At 30.8% G+C, this 24086-nt stretch overlaps 2 protein-coding genes across 2 annotated transcripts in view; both read right to left on the bottom strand.

Moving 5' to 3' along the window:
* Positions 1-24086, bottom strand: part of LOC127704452 (uncharacterized) — a 133895-nt gene that overhangs the window by 74667 nt on the left and 35142 nt on the right. The window contains exon 1 of the mRNA XM_052208539.1: positions 17721-17887. Within this exon, the coding sequence (XP_052064499.1) occupies positions 17721-17724 (4 nt within the window). The 5' untranslated portion in view covers positions 17725-17887. Of the gene's footprint in view, positions 1-17720 lie in introns of the transcript that reaches the window.
* On the bottom strand, positions 658-11706 carry LOC127704456 (trafficking regulator of GLUT4 1-like). Its single transcript, XM_052208545.1, has 4 exons — positions 11556-11706; positions 2830-2945; positions 1976-2086; positions 658-1132 (listed from the first exon to the last, which is right to left on the bottom strand). Exons 1-4 carry the CDS (start codon positions 11557-11559, stop codon positions 992-994), a joined length of 372 nt encoding a protein of 123 aa, XP_052064505.1. The 5' UTR covers positions 11560-11706; the 3' UTR covers positions 658-991.

Here is a 24086-nt window from a genome sequence, read left to right as displayed (position 1 = left end):
CAAATGTAAATCAATTCAAACGAGAAAAATAACATCTAATTGATGTACAAAATAATGAACGAAAAACAAATATGTAAAAAGGCAACAAACGACAACCACTGAATTACAGGTTCATGACTTAGGACAGGCAGATACAGAATGTGGCGGGGTTGAACTAGTTTTTATTTGGCGACAAACGTTGACCTTTCAAAACTAACGTGTTTATAAAAGACCATGCCCGATATTTGATTTGTTGAATGGTTTATTGTTGTTGTCAGATTTTTTTTTCATTTTATGACGAACCCGATTCTAATGGGTTCTTATTTAAAATGAAGCGGTTACACAAATACATTTAAATGTTTAAGTAGGAGGTATATATACAAATACATGAACCATGTTCAACAGTTCAAAATGTCCATCGATTCGTCCGAACAATTACCTAGATTGTAAGGTCTGAACTGTCCCAAAACTGTCCTAAATCTTGTCTATTGAATTTTGTAGTGTGCCTTATATCAACGAAACGGTTCTACTCTTATTAATTTATATGCCAGAGGTCGTGACGTAAGACAATTCAAGACGTTAGACAATTCACTTGTATCAAGAGAGTAAAATCGATTTACAATTAATGTAAAAGTTTGCATTTGTCACAATTCAATTTGTCCAAAATAAAATGCAGAATATAATTTTGTAGTTTTATTTTACCGGAAATAGAAACATGGTATAAAGTTAGCGTGGAAATAATCTTTAGTGACACCAATGCATGTCAATGATTTAGATATGAAAGTACAGATGTAATAGAAACAATTATAAAGAAAACAACTGAAACAAATATCAGTAGTGTCATACGATTTTTTGTCTCGACTCTTCGTAATTTCACCGAGATCTTCCTTCGTCTGACTGTAAGATACATTTCAGTATAGAAATACTAATCAAAATAAACTTATCTTGCAGAATATAATGTAATACTTATTAGTTGATATAAGCATGATTTTATTGACACCAATAAATGTAATTACTGTGAAGATAAACGTATAACGACGACAGCACCAACTATTAGTATTCCGGAAATAACTGAGGAAATAATCATGATTATTGCCACACAATTTTTCTCTCTGGCTTCTTCGAAATGTCCCTGTGCTCTCGCATCATTTGCCTGTAAGACAAAAATGTACCATAGTATATATGATGAAGGATTATATGATAAAGAAACATTATGTGAACAAAAGAGGGAATTGCACTTATCCAAAAAAAAGATATGAAGAGGGATGGTACAAACAATTTTTCTTTCATAAATAAAAAACGTGTTTTGTTTGTAAAAATGACTCCTCGGACCTTTAAAAAATTTAAGACAAAGCGAAAAAGATACTTAATATAGCAAAAATTTAAAATACAATGAAAATTGTAAACGCACATTCGATTTTGCTGCATGAAGTCAAATGCAATTTGCAAGAATCCTTGTATAGAGTCAAACGTGTGAGATTTTGTCAGTTTAGTAAGGAGTGTTTTGAGAAAATATGTTTGAATGATTCATTCATACCTTAAAATATAAATCATTGCAAAACAAGAAAATAGGTAAATCATTTGCTAATAAACAAAATATTCCTTATCAGAATAAAAAAAAAATAACAAAAGGTACCTAAACTTTGGTGCATTTATTCATACATTTGGTGTGTCAACTTGTTAGGTTGTTACAAACTAATATAAATTTCTGACGGATAAATCGTTAATGATGTAGTGTACACCTAAATGAGACACATTAGCACACAAATGGAAATTACTTTTATTAATGGATACACACAATTATAGATGTACCATATGACAAGCTATCAACTACAATGACACTAAACGTGTACAAAAATATCTCCATTTATTTTCTCATAGCTTAATACATTCATCTGTTTTCGTGGACATTGTACTGTCAATATTTTGTAAAATACTATAGTATACAAACTGTGGCTGAATTTGTTCAGATTTGTTCTGATAACAAAACACTTACACTGTTTGCGAAATGCATAGCAATCAATCCTAACGGCCAGCAACAACAAAGGCATGCCATAATTGCAGAACACATATAGTCTCCAGGTTCTGATTCATATCCTCTATCAATCTGAAAAAGTGAATATTGATTTGAAATGATTTTTTCTCCCTTGGGGGGATTTCGACCTTTGTGTGGTAATGTTGATCTACCGCGATAAAGAGTACCCCGCCCTTTTCATATATTTTAATTAACAAAAATATACGCCCTATTTAAAACTTTTGGACAAAGATAAATCAATAACTATCGTTCTTATGCTAGTTCATGGAGAGATAACTATATTTGACAAATATCTGATGCATTCGTGACTTCCGTTTGAATCTAATCAATGAAGAATCCTTAATCTCATTAGTTTCAGATACTTATGCTCCAATAATCAACCTTGCCATATATTTCATCTTAATATCTCTATCTTATCATATTCCGTTCAGCTGAAATAGGTGATCTCTTCCAGCGTCTTATTCCTACTTCTCACTACATAGTTACTGACCCCCACCCCTGAGATTCCAATATATTACTGATTATCATTGTTGGATTATTTGGATTTATTTTTACAACACTGTTCCACTGTTGTTTGTGTTCTATTGTTTGTCAGTTTTTTTTTCTTTCTTTTTATCCATGGTGTTGTCGGTTTATTTTTTACTTATGAGTTAGAATGTCCCTTTGATATCTTTTGCATGTCTTCTAAACTAATAATTTTATTTATAGTAAAAAACAGACGGATTTTATACAATAAAGAAATGGGATATGATTTCCAATTAGCCACCTTTTCTACGAGAAACCAAATGACGTAGAATCTAACAACTTATAATTACCTCACTTCCACCTTGATTTTGAGTTCTGTAATACTGACTCTCGGGTGAAAAATAACGGTCAGTATGTTGCAGTTCATCAACATTTACTAGAATCTTTGTGTCTGTGTTTATCTGAGCTATGAAATGACAAAATAATAATAATATCATAACATATAAGAGCGTAGATGAAATCAACTGTTACCATTATCTTAAATATTTTTGACAATACAAGTTCTATTTAAAGTAATTAAATAGTCAGACTAAAAGCAACGAATGCTATAAAATGAGTAAAAAAACTAAATATGAATGTACTTTCTCGTTTGTATGCTTTAAGAAGGCGATAAAAACAAATATCTAAAATGTTTTCTGCTGTTCAAGTCAATATTTTCCCCATTTCCCTTATACATTGAACCATGGAACATTTCATATCGCTTGTCATTCGATTATAAAATTCTTCTAATCAAACTCTCAGTATGTTCTTTCTTTCTAAATTTCAGCTAAATATGCATTCCAGTTGAATGTAGGAAATAAATATTGAAGGTTTTAATCCAACATCGTAAAATTTATTTCTCTTGAAAATTTTCTCAAACCATTATTTAGCATTCATCTTATTTTCAAAATTGAGTCTTTTTCTAGCCTTTTTGAAAATAAGCATTGCTATCACAAACTAGTCAAAACATTTACTTTAATTTTTTCATCGGTACAAGAACATGCAGACATCTTATACGTTCAGGTATTTTACATCCAATATTTTATGGTAATATTCTTTACAAAGCACAAAAATGTCGGCATTCATCTCAAAAGCTAACCAAACCTTTAAACAGACTTATTCGGAAAGGAGATAGTTACAATACTGTTGTCAAGTCATTAAGAATTGCATATTTTGGTATTGATATTGATTCATTCATAGGGTCTTCGCATCGGAAATAAACACATTTATTCTAAAACCAGTTGTTGGCATGATACGGGTTATGTTCTTCTCATATATTTTATGATGGTATGATACTAAACCCCTAACGGGAGGAATTGTACTTGATTTTCATATGATAAAGACATCATCTTTTAATCAGTTTAATAGAGGTCAGGCATGGGGCGAATTACATTGCAATGTAATGCATTACATTACAATTACTTTGACAAAACCATGCATTATATTACAATTACGATTACATGAATTTATCAAAGTAATGCATTACATTACAATTAAATTTGCAAAGTAATGCATTTAATTACACATTACATTTGTAAATTTTATTATCAAGTGAAAAGAAAAGTCAAACATTTGAAAAACAACATAAAGTCACAAAAGCATATTCAATAACTGTTCAATGCATTGAATATAAGTATATATGTAAAAAGTCTATTCAATATGACTATTGCATTTCAGTATCATTAGGGTTTCAAATGTGTCATCCTTCATTCGCATTCTATCAGGCCTGAATACTTTACCGGCTATACTGAACAGACGTTCAACCTAGTGCAGAGGATGCCGGTACAGACAAGTACTTCAATGCTAATTTAGAAATCATTGGATATTTAGTGTCATTGTCTTTCCAATACTGTAGAGGATTGGCATTAGAGTCATCACAATCTGTTTCCAAATAACTGTCAACACAATGAGTAGAGCCTGAAACATGCCTTTTTTTCTTAGGAGTGCTTTTGGGTAGAAAGCTAAAAAAAATCATCTGTTTTTCCCTTTTTAGCAGGTGGGGAAATAATATCATCATCATCATCATCATCTGATTTCAAAGACTCAACTATATTTATACTGTAGTCACACTTAACAGATTGTAAATGTGTTCTCAGACCTAGTGTCACTGGTTTCACCATACTTCCACTGACATTTTTTTCTCTCTGTACAAGCTGAGTTGCATCTTCAAAAGGTTTTAAAATTTGCAAATTTCAATGAGCACCTTTCTGTCATATGCAGTAATATTTGCACAATCTAATTTATCAAGTTTTTCCTCAAGAATTTCTAAAATCGAGCGAATCATATGCATTTGGCTATTCCATCTAGTAGCATTAGATGCGTGTAATCTCTTTTCATCTTCAAGAAATTCAGATGCAAATATAGACTTTCGAACAGGCGAAACAATCTTAGAAACCTTAGCAATAACCTTTTGAATGGTTTGACCACACTCCTTAAAAGCATCCTTTATAACCAACTGCAAACTGTATGCATAACACCGTTTATGCTGAGGAAAAGGATTTTCTATCTCTATTGTTCCCTGTTCAAAATCACCATCTAAATTATCCTCATTGAGACAATTTTGATCATCAGGTTCAGTATATCTAGGAACTGAGAAATTAAAGTCCAAAACCATGTTCGAAGCATTGTCACTGATCACGCAGAAAATCTTATCATTAATATCAAAAGATGTTATGCACTCTTCATACTCATGTAAGATATTCTCAGCAGTGTGTCTTCCTTTGAACCATTTACAAGCAATCATTGCAGATTTCATTTCCCAGTTTAATACATAATGAGCTGTTATGCCAAGAAATCCTTTCATTGACCTGTTAGACCATAGGTCAACAGTGAGACAGATGTGACCAGCTTTTTTAAGATTGTCATGCAATAATTAACGTACTTCCTTGGCTTTAGTATGAATAAGTTTAGACGAGAGATGTTTTCTGCTTGGAAGGTTAAATTTTGGGTCAAGTTTTTCAACAAAGTTCCTAAAGTTTTGGTTTCAACTGTAGCAAACGGAAGTAAATCATCGACAATAAACTGAATTAATGCATCGGTAGCCTCTGTTTGCTTAGGATCATTTACATGATATTTCTGATTTCCAGTCTGTTTAACAAAGCCTATCAAAGTTGTTTGATCTTCTGTCTTTGGTTTTAAGGTATCAATTTTTACATCTCTGTGTTTTCTCTGAAAAGAAATTACAGAGATGTAGTTTAATAAATATTTTAACTTAATGTTAACTTTTCGTTTATAAAAATACATTTGTTTTTTTTTTTTTTTTTTTTAATTTCAATCAAAATATTTACTAATCTTTCCTAATTATGTAATAAACATAGAGCTTAATTTATGACAAATGGAGAAAAGATTGATTGTAAAACAAACAAATTAGTGTTTTATGACAATGCTAATTATCTGTTATTTAATTAAGACGAGATATTCATTCATCTTTTGACAACAATGGAACACTTTTACAGTATAACTGTTCATATATAATGTTTGTTTATTCAGGAAAATGCAGGAAATAGAATGAAATAAAAAGACATTAAAAAAGATAACTCAGTCTGTCTGATATACAGTGTTGTGTTATTCTTTTAAAATTATAATTTGGACATTCTAGTATTTATACAAATTTTATTTTTATTTTTTATTTATATATTTGTGAAATATTTTTTACATATTAATACAATATCTTAATTATTGAAAATCTTACCTTAAGACGAGTTACAAAATTTGATGTTATCTTTAGACTACCAGAAATTACAGAAAAGCAATGTTTGCATTTTGCCTTGAACTTTGTGTTCCTGTCAACAATATTTCCAGGAAAGTCAAAATGATCCAGAGAGTTCGACATGTCTCTTCAAAATAACAAATTCTACTGCAAAGTGATAACTTTTCACTAAAGTAGATTAAATATTTATTTCAAGTTCTACCTGGGGCAAGGATTAAACTCCAAATTCCCTCTAGTGATTTAGGTAAAGTGTGAAAAGTAATGGTAAATAGAAAATCAATATTTAAATGATTATGTTCTGAGTTAATCAAGAAATCTTCAATTCCATTTTAGTTAAATCTCCAACAATCTTTTAAAGATATATAGTTAACATAAAAAGTAATGCCATGTAATGCAATGTAATGCATGAAATAACACAGATTTTTACTAGAGTAATGCATTATATTGCAATTACATGTTATGCTAAAAATCCTGCATTACACATTACATGCAATTACTTGGGAAAATGTAATGCATTACCATGTATTACAATTACACATTTGCATTACACCATGCCTGGTCTGGAGCTGGCATGTCAGTAACTGCTAGGTCCTTTGTTCATTTATGTATCATTGTCATTTTGCTTAGTTTCTTTTGTTACCTATTCTGATATCGGACTCGGACTTCTTTTAAACTGAGCTTTACTGTGCGTATTGCTATGTGTTTCTTTATTCTACATTGGCTTGAGGTATAGGGGAGATCATACAAAACATGTTTAACCCCGCCGCATCTTTGCGCCTGTCCCAAGTCAGGAGCCTCAGGCCTTTGTTAGTCTAGTATGTTTTTTAAGTTTAGTTCATTTATATTTTTTGGAGATTAGAGTGACGTCCATTTTCACTGAACTAGCACACAATTTTATTTAGGGGCCAGCTGAGGACCACCTCCGGGTGCGGGATTTTCTCACTGCATTGAAGACCCATTGGTGGCCTTCGGCTGTTTTCTGCTCTTTGGTCGGGTTGTTGTCTCTTTGACATATTCCCCATTTCCATTCTCAATTTTATTATGAAAGTTAATCATGAAGAAACCGATGTATATAGTTTGTTCGGTATCTGCTTATCATTAGTGAATGATTTTCCTTTCTTCAAAATGAGCAAAACCCGCATAAATCACTATTATTCTCTCTTACTTGTAAAGTAATCATGAGTTTATTTACAGGTTCTGCAATTAATTAACTGAAAATTTAACAAAATGTTTATGCATGTATGTTATATTCCGGTAACCCATTGTAGCCTATCGCGTTACTTCGGTTTACATTGATGCGTCATATCCTACGAGTAACATCATAATTACAATAGTGGATATGAAAATAGAAGATTAAATGAAAACACAGCCAAATTCGTAAACCATCAACACATGTTAATTATGTAATCGTAAAAATTGACCAGATTTGAAAGATTTATCTCAAAACTCGAACAGCAGCTAGAAATGTCTGTTAACAGAAACAAACAATATTAACATTGAAAGACACTGTTGAAATATAAAGCAAATACAACACGAATCCCCTTCAAGACAATGATACAGGTGATCATTTGTGGGGGATTAGTGGTTCCTGCTCTACTAGGGCTAACAATATACATTCTCGTTACAAGAAAGAAATATGCATTATAGCAAATGAAGACGGACTGGATGACGACTTAAATGAACATGACTTTCAATGTGTACCATGTGAATACTATACTCGTAAATCGCAATGAAATTGATTTATTTATAATAAATGCGTGTTTTTACGAATTGGTCAACGGTTCTTAGACAAGCAGGTCTGATTTTTTCTTTTAAAAGCTCTCAGTTTACTTTAATCAGGTTGTAAAATTATCTGTTAAACAAAATAGAATAGATTGCAAGAGGATAATTGCCATTTGACAATCATCCGTGAAAATTAGAAATATATATATATATATAATTTTATATATAGATGCATTCAAATATTCATCAAATACTTAAACATTTTTTGTTCGCATTTTCCATCAAAAGCATTTATTTTTTTTCACTGAATATTCTGTAGTTAAACGTGATTTTATTTTTTAAAAGACCTTTGCACTGCCGACACACGTACCAAAGCTAAGCTAGTCGAATACTATTTATATATCATAAATGGTCATTTCTTGAGATATAATAAATTAACACGGGTTTACCATAGATATTGGGGTAAATATTACATCATTAACGACCAACACAGCAACATGAAACCGGCTGTTTCATGACAAGATTTCTTTTATATCATTTTCAATCTATCTTATTTTCATGGAATATTCCTACTCGTCATTATTTGTCAATAAACATGTTAAATGTAAATGAGAAAGCTTTTAAAGTTATTTTGATGTTTGATGATTAAATAAAGTAAACAGTAGTATACCGCTGTTCAATTAAAAGAGAATGATGTAGTATTATTTACATGCAGGATTCAATATCTTAATATAACTGTTTTTGTATATGTCAGTAAGGTTTTTAAAGTCATTTTCTGGTTATTCCAATGGTTAGAATTGTATGGAAAATAAAACCTATAATTTCTCATAGGAAATTGTTTTGCATCAATAACTGTAATACCTAAGATAAAAATTTGATTTCTAATTTTAAACAGCAATATTTAACTAAAATAATTTCCTTATTTTGTAAATTAAACTAAGTAATGGTTCCTGGTTAATTTTGTCGGTTTAGCTGATATCCTTTCTCTTTTGAAGATACATGTATTAGCTAAACGTAGATATAAAACTGCATTGTAGGTAAATCAGTTTTATGTACTCAATTAGTTGGCATCAGTTCGTGTATTGAAAGAACTAATTACTTTTTTTGAACCTTTCCATTTTTTTAGATCAAATTGCTAAAATCATCCAGGTTATTGTTTACTTTTCATCATGAAATTACCGTTATATATCGCTAGAAATGCATGCAAGACAAACATGCTTGTTTGGTTGATTAATTTAGGAACATGTTGACGATCATTCGTGTTTTTAATTGTTGTATGCAACCGTCTGCATAATAGTTTGGTTGATTTATTTAGGAAGATATTGACGATTATTCGTGTTTGTTAATTGTTGTATGCAACCACTCTTCAGAATATAAATGTGCATTTTAAAAAAAAAGTATCTATTACTTAAGTTCACCTCATTCTTATTTTTAGCGAATTCCATGTCATTGTATACACATTGATGATGTACATTACGTTTGTTGAAGATTTTATGTATTTGAATAATTTTTGCAAAGTTTAATGATTGTAAAAATCAGTTGGGAAGGGCTATGCAATCGGTAGAAACAACAACAAAAACCAAATTGGGAACGATACAAGACGCAACAAATCGATGAAAAGCACTCGCAGATAGTTCGAAGCCCAGTTTCAACTTATTAATACATAAACAATGTTCAGGCTAAAAAAAAACATCCAGTTCACATCCAACGGATTAAGTTCATACATAAAACATCTGAGAAAGCATAGCCTTGTGCATAGACAAAATAGAACAATCGACAGCACATATAAGTGTGAATACCTGGTTAATATTGTATGCATTTTGAAGATTAAGACGTCGTTTCATGGGCTCGATTTTACAAAATTTCAGTTGATATAGAGGAGCGTATTCAATCAAAAGTATCTAATTCAAACGAATCTCTTTGTTTTATTAGTTTATAACTAATGAGAAACTCAAGTTATTCAATTGTTAATTAATATAAACCAGTTAAAACCACTTTTTCTTACTATTGACACTTAAAACATCTTCAAATACTAGAGTAGTTACTTTTTTAAGACCAGTTCAAGTTAATAAACAAATGATATTGCAACCAGATCATTTGAGTCGTAGATATTTTTTGTGCTTTTAACTCTTAAAAACGAGACGCATATATACACAAATGTAAACCCCAAAATGCCGATTTACTAAAACTTTTGATGTATTATTAAAACTGGATGGAACAGAAATGTAATTATAGTTATCTATGCCTAATGGATATATTATGACGTTTAAACCTGTTGATGAAAAGGTAGTTAACCATTTTAATCGTTTTTGTAATTTCGGTTATTGAGTAAACTAACATTTCAACAGACCTTGCTAATGTAAGTTTATTCAAATGTGTAATGCGGATGTCTTTGTTCAAATAATGTGATACTGGAGGAAACTTCATCCAGTATTTGTATAGGAGCAATTGTTTGAGAATCGAATTCAAGTACAATAACCAAATGGTTGCATCAAATCAAAAGAAGTCAATTAAGTAATTAAACAACTTTGTCTGAAGAAATAACAAATTAGTTTTCGTGTTGTTAAGAATAGTTACTAGTAAATTATGAATATTTACGAGTTCTAATGATTTCGCAGCTTTTATACATTTTCCCAAATCGTAAACTAATACGTAATAATACATAAAAGAGGGACCAAAGATACCAGAGGGACATTCAAACTCATGTGTCGAAAATAAACAGACAACGCCATGGCTAAAAAAGAAAAAGACCAATAGACAAACAATAGTACACAAAATACAACATAAAAAACTAAAGACTGAACAACACGAACCCCATCAAAAACTGGTGGTGATCTCAGGTGCTCCGGAAGGGAAAGAAATACGTTTCTTTTCGTTAAGTATTTAATACTTCAAGTAAAATGCTCATAATCACTCGTAGTAATCCGTAAACACAATGATAAACGACCATAATGAAATCGTAAGCAACACATAAGATGTTGTAATAATCCATAAATAATCAGTAAAATAATCGCAACAAATCGTTGAAAAAGATTGTGACAAGTCATTTACGGATTCTGGTGAGCAGTTTACAGATGGTAATGTGTTATTGCGAACCGTTTACAAGCAGTTTACTTACGGATTGTTACCAGTTATTTCGGACAATCGTATAAAGTGAGTGTCTGCGAGTTAATGCGATGTTTGACGAGATATTTACGAATACCAGCGAGCTACTATCGAATGTTGACGATTCAAACGGACTCTATATTATAAACGTAAATTATGTGTTTGTGAAGGTCGTATAATTAATAACGTTGAAACGTATGTAAAAATATTGTAGAATATCCAAACCATCTTGTTTGGTTTTTTTGGCAAAGACGGATTAAACAAGATTGGTCATTTAGAGAAAAATAATCTATTCGGTAATATAAATAGGGGTAATGGGCAATTTTACGGTGTGACAATAATATTTTTCTCCTTTATAATCTTGTTTAAGTAGACGTTTTACCATTTTCTCTGTTTTATATCAAGATTTGTAGTAAGAAGAAAGGAGGAAGATAATGCAATATCAAAAAAAATCACTTACCATATATATCACTGCTGATAAATTATTAGATAAATATTTACCCATTATCCCAACACTTGTACGTCAAGCCAGTTAACAAGTTGAGGAAGTAGACAGAAATACCCTTTCTTGCAGTAAAAAGACACATATGCATAATTCATCCAACAATAAAGTATTTCTTTTGTTCACTCTCCTGACCCAAATATGTGATATTTCCTTATTATACAGACAAGATTTTTGTGAATGGTTTATTTTCAATAGGCTTTTATACTAATTTATCCCTCAAACTTTGAATGCTTTTGCCGTGACTTCCGTGTTTTAACATCATTGATTGATATTGTTTAAAAAAAAAAGGATAGGTTACCTTATGCACTTGCATTTTTTTATATAAAATATTAAAAATTCAACGATCACAATATGGCAAATAATGAAGACCGATTGTCACAATATACATCAGTAGTTTTGGGTATATTTTGACAAGATCGTTGTGAAAATAGATATAAGAAGATGGGGTATGAGTGCCAATGAGACAGCTCTCCATCCAAGTCACAATTTGTAAAAGTAAACCATTATAAGTGAAAGTACGGCCTTCAACACGAAGCCTTGGCTCATACCGAACAGCAAGCTATAAAGGGCCCCAAAAATGACTAGTGTAAAACCATTCAAACAGGAAAACCAACGGTCTAATCTATATAAAAAACGAGAAACGAGAAACACTTATGAACCACATCAACAAACGACAACCACTGAACATCAGGTTCCTCACTTAGGACAGGTGCAAACAAATGCAGCGGGTTTAAACGTTTTAATAGGCGCCAACCTTTACCCAACCTGAACCAATTGTGTAACATCACAACATAGAAAGACACACTATACAATATCAATTGAAATGGTTTAACTCAATAAAAAGACATATTAACAAATACAAGTGAACATACACTAAACGAATAAATTTGATCTATGACACAATTCAAATACAAAATTAATAAAACAAGAGGGTTAGATGTAAAACAATATCAGAAAGACAACCATAACCTAGGACAAAAAACCGCCAAAGAAAATAACGTACACAGGTTAATAAAAATAATTTTGTAGTAAGGTATACAATGGAGTACGGAAATATATATATAGCAAAAAAATAATTTTGTTGTTCATAGTACGAGAACAGAAGTGAAAATTTATCGTCATACCAAACACTTATCAAAGGTGGAAAATATCAAAATAGTGAGACGAGATATATAGATAAGTAATCATTAAATAACAAAAATGCATTACAAACTGTCTCAACAGGTCAAATTAACACGAAAGTACGATTTGAGAGTACTCGCAGTTGCTGAAAGCTAGTTAAATGCCAAAAACAATTACTAATATCAAATCATGCATCAGAGACTAAAATCAACTAAAACACATCCCAAGATTTAGTATTTTAACGTCATTAACAGTCAAAGAAGACATAACTTGTGCATTATCTGGATTATTTGACGAAAACATATCGTCAAGATAACAAGATAACGGTAGGTATTGTCAAATGCATCAACGAAATGTAACAATGACGTGTCTTTACTGAGTTTGGTCATAAGCTGAGATTCATAGTAATACAGAAATAAATCTGCTATTAAAGGGGCGCAGTTAGTGTCCATAGGAATACCTACTATCTGTCGATACACTTTTTCGCCAAAACGTACATGTACATATATGTTGTCCAGAAGAAAATTTAAAGCTTCAATCATATCTTCGCATTTCCAGTAAGTGTATCTAGCATACTTTCTTTTTTTCCGTTACGGATAAAGGCTTTAAACTATTTGTATCTAGGCTTTGTCATAGCTCGAACCAAACTATGCCAGGACAAAACCGCAAAATAATCAAAAGACAAAAAACTGTATACAAGACACATAAAAGAAAATGAACACCACCAAATCCAAGGGGTAAACTCAGGAGCTCCGGAAGGGTATTTGGTAAAATAAGAAATTCTTTGGTTAAAAATTGAGGTTGAAAATTAGAAATCAAATGTTTCTTATAGGTAGTACAGTTCTATAATTCCTTATAGAAATTGCAGATGTGCATTTTCATACAATTGTAACGATTAGAATAACCATGAAACGCCGATAATAACCTTTTTCGCATATTTTCTTTTATAGCATCCTGTAAATGTAAATAGTGCTATAGCCTTCTTCATTTGAGTTTATTTATTAATATAAAAATAACGAGAATCTTTGAAAAACTTTTCGTTAAAATTAAGAATATTAAGTGAAAAAAATGACTAAAATTCTTTGTTAATTGGTATAAGGATATATGATAATTAAGATGATAGAAATGATTGCCTTTTTTTATATATTTAACAGCAATAGATTTCAATTGCCTTGAGGAAACCATTTTTGCATTCTAATATTTTTGAGAACTTTTCAACTGTTTATTTTGTGTGTGTGGGGGGGGGGAGTGGGGGGGGGGGCGGTATTAACAAGTCGAAAAAGATATATATACAAGGTGTTTGTCTAGAAATCAAATTGAAGTTGTTAAAAGACACATTTTTATTCGCAGCAACAGTTCCTGCTGGACATTAACTTTCGCTATGTGAAGCAGTAAAAAAGCTTTTAAAAACTGGTGGCCAGGGGTTTCTGTCATGTAAATGCAAAGGGGCACACAGCACTTCTCAATGTAAATGTAAAAAGCAAAATATGTTGTGGGATTCCCGATGCCATAATTTACTCACATGCTTAACCAAATCCATATTATAAATTATTGTACAAGTTAATTTTAGTCATTACAATTTGTACAAGCACTTTTTGGACAAATTACACTTTGTACAAAATGATATTGATGATTGTCGTACGACAGTTATCTCCCTTGGAACATATTGTAATTCGGTAATGAAAGCTTTGTTACACAGATAATTTTACAACCTGATAATATCAAACTTAGAAATTTTAAAGGAAAAATTAGACCTGCTTACAAGTATCTGACAAACGACGACAAATTGTTACAATACGCAATAAGTATCGTACTCTTAACATCATGAACGCCGTTGTCATTTCGGTCAAAATAAAGTCTGTCTTCCTTTGATAGAATGCTATTTTTTTCTTGTATAGAGAAAGTCATAGTGGAGTGAGAAATCAAGAAAAAGGTGCTTATTTTACGACTTTAATGAACCATAACTGCAGGCTGAAAATGATTTTTTTTTTTGCATGGCCAATACCTTAATCTTATTTTTTGCCCAGTCGTAGCAATTTCCCACGGTGCAGTTTTTCATAAAATGGAAAGAAAAATACATGTTGATTTTTTCATTCACAAAGCAACTCGACAAAAATCACTTTTGTTTTTTTTTTATACTCCTCAAACTTTTTCACTCAGTTTGAAGTATGCACTATGTTTTATATCCACTGAGTGGCTACAACATTTGTAAATTAACATTACATCGATATCTGCCAATCTTTTTGTGTTAAAAAGTTAAAAAAAAAAAACTTCATTTGGTAATGTTAAAAGACCACCCCGGGTCAGTTTTTCTAATAAATTCACGTGTTTCGACATAATTTTGATAGTCATTATAATTTTGTGAATTTCCGGATTTATTTGTTTTACCGATACGAAGTATATTTACTTTTTATTGACGAACCGCTTCAGCACTGCATCATACCATTGCTCGTGTTTGTGCCAATCAGATATGTTAGGATTGATATTTTTGCATCATAGGTTTAACAATGTTAAAAAGAGTTTTTATTGAAAAATTTTAGTTAAAAAGATATTTATTCGAGTAAAAGTTAAATTGGAGCACATGAGTGTTATTCCCGGAATATGTCTACTTTGAGTACTCCACTAATGCTGACATCATTGCAAACAAAAAGAAGCCGTGATTCAAAAAACGACATTTTCAAATACATACCAGTTTAAAATAAGTCTAAATAAAGGCAACAGTAGTATACCGCTGTTCAAAAGTCTTAAATCGATTGAGAGAAAACAAATCCGGATTACAAACTAAAACCGAGGGAAATACATCAACTACAGGAGGAAAGAAACGGAACAACAGAAACACTGAAGTGCAACAAAAACAATCGCCAACATACATAGAAATGGACTATTTGATAACAACTGCCATATTTCTGACTTGGTACAGAACATTTTAAAAATAAATTTGGGGTTTAACCTTGTTTTATGGCTAGCCAGACCTCCCGCTTATATGGCAATGTTAAAAATACCGCTAAAATGACAACTTTACGTGACAAGAATACAGTACAAATAAACAAAAGAACCCTCAGGACACTATTGACTTGATCAATGACCAAATTTTACGTTAAGAAAGTACTAACGTTAAATACAAAAAATCTAGAATTTAAAATTGATACTGTAAGTCAGAAGAGCATCAGTTAAGGAGCAAAATAAGTTAACAATATTAATAGGTTACGGAGCTACATTTCGAGATATTTAATTTTTGTAAAAATGGCGAGAAAAAGCTGACTCAGACTTTTACCTTATATTTGCATTGGTATTAATTGGGTCTCAAATCGAAAGAAAAAAATCTAGAATCTGCTTAAAGTTTGAAAAATGACATTTTATGAGCTATTGAAGTCTTATATGAAAAGAAAAATGGGTTTTATGGGGCAAAATATTTAACTTGTATCGTTTGAAAAAAAAACAAAACCAAGGAGTCCAAACATTTGACAAAAATTCCTAAAACTTACCTAAGTACATCCTTAATATCCAAATCTATATTTATTTCATCATCCACTTTTTTCAATGTCAATTGTATATTTACCATAATAGTTGTCACGTATTACGTATGTATCTCTTTTGTCTAAATCGTTATCGGACAATTCAATTAGAAGAACATTTCTCCTATTGTAAAAAAAGGCAACAGTACATGTAGTATACCGCTGTTAAAAAAGTTATAAAACTTTCCTTTCTAACTGCAAAAGGAACCCTTTATAATGCTGTGAATACAAAAAAAGAGGATGTTTCACCGACTCCATCAAGATAATTTAGTTCGCCTGATGGTGAGCATATATATAGGTATCATTAAAAACCTAATAACAAATCATACACTAGTACGAAAAATTTACAAAAGTTTACACAGCCTGATGAAGGATTCCAAAACATAAAAGAAATATCAAACAAACAATAAAATTTAGAAACAAAATCAATACTTTTTCATAATAGTTTAAAACAAATGTCCTTTACTACACGAATTTTTATGGTTATTTTGTTTCTAAGCATTCTGATAAAAATAGATAGGTGATGAGTTACGTGTTTAACGAGAATGATTCTCAAAGCCTAATTGGTGACATTCATGAAGACTTGCTTGTTCACACAAAAAACTATGTCATATCTGTTTTTTTGGGAAATTCTACTGCTTTCTACATCAGGAACTAAAAACAACGTTTGCTTCAGCCTAACTACCATGTAGGTTAGAAAACAATTACGGAAAATCAATCCTCACACGGACAAAGAAACGAAATGAAGAATCAATTGTAGGGTTCAGTAGTCTAATCAAAGTGTTTGAAACCATTCAAACAGCTTTCCATTCAAAATCTGGATAAATACTGTCAGAAATTGAAACTGATAGTGAGACAATAACTATGAATGAAGACCAAACATTACATGCAGTCACTTCAACAGTTCCTAGTTAAAAGCAGTCCTTAGAAATATCAAATAGGACTTACCCAACACCATCTGAAATATCAATTTCATTTTTCGCACAACACACTCCTTGCTTACTTATGAAATGTTGTGGATAATTGATGCTTCAGTTTACACTAGAAACTCTTCACAAAAATTTACGACAAAAGGGATGATTTTTCTTTCCCTGTTGTTAATTTTCCCTTTTTGGACGGTGATGTCCCATTGGTACCGTCTTACGGTGTTTATATATCACAACTCGTTCGCTATGTTCGTGTCTGTAGTGACGTTTTGGATTTTAATGAGCGTAATCTATGTACTACTAGTAAATTATTAAGTCAGGGATTTCGTTACCACTAATTACTTAAAACCTTTACTAAATTCTTTCATAGATACAAAGATTTGGTCTGCAAGTTTTGCTGTACCTGTAGAAAACTTGTTTCAAACGGAATAGCACATCCTATGATGTCGAACAATATAAGAATACAATAATTATCAAAATAACAATAAAAATAAGATACCACGATAATAGTTTTCTTCTTTATAAACATGCAGTAGTATACAAAATGTCACACTTACCACATATATCACTGTTGATAAATTATTAGAAACATATTTACCCATTATACCAACATTTGTACCACAAGCAAGTCAACAAGTTGAGGAGGTGAACAGATATATCCTTTCTGGCGGTAAAACATAAATTTACATAATTTCATACGATAAAATGTCTTTTGTTCACCCTCCTGACCCGAATTTGTGATATTTTCTAATTATACAGACAAGATGTTTGTTAATGGTTTGTTTACAATAGGCTTTTATACTAACCTATCCCTCTAAATTCTAAAGCTTTTCTTGTGACTGCCGTGTTTTAACTTCAGAGAATGATATTGTATAACACACCTGAGATCCTTTACCTTGAGCACTTGATCATATTATTAGAAAAATTAAAACATCAATAGTACGGGAAAAAAAATGACCGATAATCCTGTAATAAATCAGTAGTTTCAAGTATTTTCTGACAAGATCATGGTGAAAATATTCCGTTTTGTCAGTTTTGATCAAATTTGGCAAACTGTATTTTGAAACAAATATTTATTCTTATAATGCATCCTTTCGAATTGTTGTAAATTGATCATGTTAAAATGATATTTTTTTCAAGACAGATCCAACAATTAATTCGCCTTTTTCACAGTTTTTACAGTTTGTTTTTACCTTGTGCTTTTACACCACTGTCCCAGGTAGTTTACAAAAATGTAACCCCGCCACATTCTTTATTTGCCTGTCCCAAGTCAGGAGTCTGTAGTTCCATTGTTGTCGTTTGCTCATATCTGTCATATTTGTTTTTACTTTAATTGTTTTGTTATAAATTATAATGTTAGTTTTCTCTTTTGAATTGTTTCATATTTTTTATGTCGGAGCTTTTTATTACTGACTGTACGGTATGGATTTTTTCTCATTGTTGAAGGCCGTACGATTGCCCATAATTGCTTACATCCACTTTACTGAACTTTGGTGGATAGTTGTCTCTTTGGTAATCATACCTCATCTCTTTATTTTCAGACTGGAGTTATTGCTTGGTAATGCTAATTTTACCATTTTTTTGCGTTTTTTGCCTAACATCTGGAAAATTGATATAGAAAAATAGAAACTTTTAAAAGTAAAAATTGTCAGCATGATAAGATCGTCAAATAACTTAAAGTCAGTAAATTAGAGTTATTCCACTTTCATGATGATTTTTACTGAAAAATAAAGTGGCCATTTTTGAAGATGCAGAGCCTTTAGCATTTATACTTTTTGGTTTTGAAGTAGTTTAGGTTTTATTCTAATTCTTTATTCTTTAAGACAAACTGACACTTATTCCAGTGCTAAGCATGTAGCCATTTTGAGATGGATGTAAATCGCACACCTGCTCATCAGGCACCTGTTAATAAAGCATCATTAACCTATCAATATTGTCTCTATGTAGAACAACTAAAACTGCTTCCTTGTTTACATCAAAGATAGATTAAAGCTTGGAACTACAAGATTAATTATTTAAGATTACACGAAGTTGAAAGTATTATTCAATGGCTTGATTGAATACTGAATAAACAGTTTAAAGCTTCGTCTTCCTTTGTTGTAGTTTGTAATAAAAATATATAAATTAATTTTAAAACAATGTTGGATTAGTCATGCAATGTGAAAAAGACAAAATAATAAAACTTGTAGAAAGAAATGAATTGATATTTCATGTTCAGATAAGATTGCTAGAACTTTTGTTTGAAAGATTATTATTTGAAGACAACTAAAAGAAGATAATCATGTTCAATAGTTCTCTCATTTCCAATCAAACCACATCTTATTATTTGAATAAGTACCTTAAATATCATGCATATAAAAAAAGCTAACTACTTCTTGATGAAAATCAGATTCTGTTTAAATTTCAACAGTTGCAAATTCAAAAATCTCAGGTTTATCACGATAATGACAAAAAGATGCAATATAAATGAGCCATTCCACTACTGTTTGAAGAAATAATGTCTGTTCCCCCGGTCACTTTCGTCTCACTTCCACTTGCATATTATTAAATATGCCCTTTGTATTATTTTGAACTGTTTGTTTTGTTGAATACACATGTATACTTTAACCACAAAATGTAGATTTCACTCAAACATTTGATATATATAATCCGTATCCCTAAGCTCTCTTTCCAGCTTATTTCCAAACCAATTTTAAAAAACATTTCTTTTTCTTGAAAATAATCCCTAGTCTCTACTTTGTATTCTTCCAAACATAATTTGTTTGCTCCAGTTCAGCTCCAGAGACTGTTCAGCCTAGGATCACTTGCCTTTATTTTCTAAAAGGAAACATTTTTATCAGTAAATGGGATTTGCATTTCTGAATTTATATACAATGACACCTATATATATTACAGCCAGTACCAAAGAAGAGTTGAATGTAGATAACTGATGTGTTATGGAGAAAACATACACAAATCTGAAGTGCACAAAATACTTTGTCTATCAGGAATCGTTAGGACTAGAGGTCTGGTTTAATTTAATGCTCAAAATGATAAAAAGCCTTATTCAATATTTTTTAAAATATTAAATTTTATTGTAATTACCTAGTATTGAAATTTGATATTTTAATGTATTTCATTGAAAATGTTACAAAAAGAGAGCCCTAATTTTAATATTTTTGAAATGATTTCTTATTTTGATCACAACTTAATCATTTTCCTTAAGAAATGATTAAGAAAGCCTGACTTTTTAAAAAAATTACTCTAGTTTTAAACCAACTTAATTGATTAACAAAATCAGGCAACTAGAGGTATATTTTATTATCTTTCTCTATTGGCATAACACCTGTTAAACAAGCAAAACATAACAGTTGTAAAAACAATCATTATATAGTTTATAAAAGAAAAAATAGCCAGAGGTATATGTCCTTTAATGTTGATTATGTTAAAGCAATGTCTAACAATATCTATCTGAATATACAATTAGGTAACAAACAAATTAAGGCATAAGACAATGACTTACTAATGGTTTCTTTTAAACACAAATTATGGCATGTTTCTACAATTTTTGTTTCTTCTTTTTTATTTTTTGTTCATTCAATACAAAATAAAAAATCTCCCATCATGTTTGTGTTATTACAGAGAGTATACTGTGTAGGCTTTTCTTTGTCAGCTTACTACATTTACAAAGGTTATAGTTTTTTAATAATAGTTTGAGAAAACACAATATTTAATCTTTCTGATCATAAATTTAAATGTAATTGAGTTGTAATTGTCAATTACAGACAATTTTGGCTATGTAATTCATTCCTTTCAATTACATGTTATTGAGAAAATACATTCAATTACATGAGAAATTGTAATTATTACTGTCAATTAGAATTACATATTTCAATTACCTCATGTCATCTAATATCCTGCTTCTGTTGGAAATACATGTAATAACAAAACTGCAGTGTATGAAAATCATTTGTATGTACTCAATCAGTTAGCATCAGTTCGTGTTTTGTAAAAACAATAACTACTTTTCTTGTACCCCTCTGTAATGTTTTCAAAAATATTGCTGTAATTATCCAGTTTATAATTTACTTTTAATCATGAAAATGACCATTATATCTCGCTAGAAATACATGCAAACAAACATGAATATTTGTATGAATTATTAAGCACGATGTTGATCATTATTCATTTTTGTTAATTTTTATATGCAATAATCTCTTTAAAATATGAATTATATAAAAACAGTATTTTTTATTTCATATCATCTCAGTCTTATTTCTAGTGACGTCCATGTCATTGTATACACATCGAAGTTGTTTACTACACTTTGTGTACATTTATGTATTGAATAGTTTTCGGTGTTGACATGAATATCAATTATATTGTCATTTTAATAAATTTCCTGTTGACAGAACTTTAAATGTTTCGAAAAACTAAGGATTTTCTTATCCCAGGAATAGATTACTTTTGCCGTATTTGGCACAACATTTTGGAATTTTGGGTCCTCAACGCCCTTCGACTATGTACTTGTTTGGCTTTATAACTATTTTGATCTGAGCGTCACTGATGAGTCTTATGTAGACGAAACGCGCGTCGGGCGTATTAAATCATAATCCTGGTACCTTTGATAACTTTTTTGCTAATTTTCATTAGTGTTAATTTTCAGCAGCATAGCCGAAGGACATATTGTATTACTCAGTTCGGAAGGATTTTACTCGTCAGATCGGTACAAAGATTAAATGCAATTGACAAACGATACAAGACACAACATACCGATAAAAAGTATTCGCACATAGCTAAATTCCGCATTTCAACTAATAAATAAACCACGTTCTACAAGACTAAAACAACAATCAGTACACATCCAACGGATTACGTGCATACGATTGCATAGCACATTTAGAAAAGCATAAAACTGTACAATGACAAAATATAAGTGTCAACAGCATGTATTAGTGTTATTACCTGGGTAATGTATCATGCATATTGAAAATGAAGACATCATTTTATGGACTTGCTTTTACAAAATTTTCGGATGATAAAACGTAGTTGATATGCAGCGCCATTTTAAATCAAGAATATCCATTTCAAACAATTTTCTCTTTTTTTTAGTTAATAATTAATGAGAAGCTAAAGTTATTTAATATTCAATTGATAAAAACCAGTAAAAACAACCTTGCCATATTATTGACACTTAAAGCATATGCAATACTAATGTAGTTACTATTTTAAGACCGCTTAAATAACAAAACAAATGATATTCCAACCAGATCATTTGAGTCTTTGACAATATATTTTTCTACTCATAGTTCTTACAAATGAGCCGCATATATATACCAACAATAAAACGCCAATGCACTCAAATTTAAGAGGTATTATCAATTCTGAAAGAACGTTAACAGAGAAACAGTTATCTTATCTTTGCCCAAGGGGTATGATATGAAGAAATGTAACAGTTTAATCGCTTTTGTATTTTTGGTCAGTTCAACAAACAGTGGTTATGTAAGTAACAGTAATATGTGATGCAGATGTTTGTGTTCAAATAATGTGATACTGGAATAATCTTCGTCGAGTATATGATTAGGACCATCAGTTTGGGAATCCAAATCAAGTAAAATAACCATGTGGTCCCATGGAATCAAAAGAAGGGTCATAAATCAACTTTTTCAAAAGAAACTTCAAAAAAGTTTATAATCCGAAAATTTATTGAAAATGTATTACTTTCAATGTGCCAATTTAAGCGACCGAGCGGATGGTACCACCTGGAACAAAATACTTTCCTGTTGCAAATATATTTGTAAACCATCGCTAACTATGCGTTCTGTAATGTTCTTTGAACAGGAAAAAAACTACTTTAAATTGTTTATCAGTATAATTCAATTAGTTGTTATTAATAAAACTGAATTATCTTAAAATGAATATACTGAATATGAATTACCCATAGTAACACAAACAATTTAATTCAATTCTATTGACTTGGTTTTTTGATAATAAAGTGAGGAAGTAAGAATAATGTCCTTATTTTCAAACTAACCTTGACTTTTGCGCATTTTGATTGGTTTGTGGTCAACAATTAGTGAACGTATATGTTGTTCTCATAGAATATAGATGTCAAAAAGGGATCGCAACTTCAAAACTGAATTCCTCGTGCTGATTGAGTGCCATGCTCTCTGCACGTTAACACACCTTTGCAAGAATTTTTTAAGGGCCATTAGATGGCCTGTTACACGGCGATATTTCTACCAATATTTAACATATCATCATTTGTAAATGGCAGTTCTTATTTCCCATCATTCACCCCTCTCCGCGTACCTTGCAGAACTTAAATTGTGTTTTTGTTATTTATATGTTCTCGTTCTGAATATGTAATTGCGTGACTTTATACTGAAACTCGAATGAAATATAATAGTATGTTGCATATAAAATAAGGAGAAGTGGTTGGATTGCCAATGAGACAACTATGCAACAGAGTTCAAATGAAGTGAATGTTAGCGATTATAAGCGAACGTACGTCTTTCAATAATTAGAAAAACGCATATATTCGTCTGTGCATTTACTTCCAAAGACAATACAACCAAGATCTAAATTTGATCTGCAGTTCAGGTCATAATCTGCACAATTTATTTAAACCTTGAGCAATGACAAGTCTGTTTATGCTTGTGTTTTTGTTAAAATATTTGGCAGCTATATATCTCACTTTTTTAATACTTTCTTTAATTTAGCTGTTTTATGTCTTTTATAGAAGACAAAGATCTAACATTTTTGATCGGCATTTCAAGTCAATATCTACGCCATTCTCTTATACCTTGAACCTTGACATAGTTTTTATACGTTTGTTATTTATTTACAAAATTTTACAGATATAGCCCTTTTTGATATTTTCATTGCTTCAGCTGTGTAGGCATTCCGTTTAAAAGTCAGAAATTAATATCGAACACTTTAATTTGGTTCGTGACATTTATATTGATTCAAATTTTTGGCAGTG

This window comes from Mytilus californianus, unplaced genomic scaffold (genome assembly GCF_021869535.1).
Source record: "Mytilus californianus isolate M0D057914Y unplaced genomic scaffold, xbMytCali1.0.p SCAF_6, whole genome shotgun sequence".
Lineage (NCBI taxonomy): Eukaryota > Metazoa > Mollusca > Bivalvia > Mytilida > Mytilidae > Mytilus > Mytilus californianus.
The sequence above is the reverse complement of the archived record's forward strand: the minus strand, read 5'-3'. Positions and strand labels throughout refer to the sequence as shown.

Bases quoted from the DNA above. Each gene is read 5' to 3' on its own strand.
- LOC127704456 (XM_052208545.1), bottom strand. The intron at 2,087-2,829 runs GTAATTATAAGT...TCACTTTTTCAG, and splicing joins AAAATCAAGGTGGAAGTGAG to ATTGATAGAGGATATGAATC. The intron at 1,133-1,975 runs GTAAGTGTTTTG...TTTGTCTTACAG, and splicing joins CTATGCATTTCGCAAACAGT to GCAAATGATGCGAGAGCACA.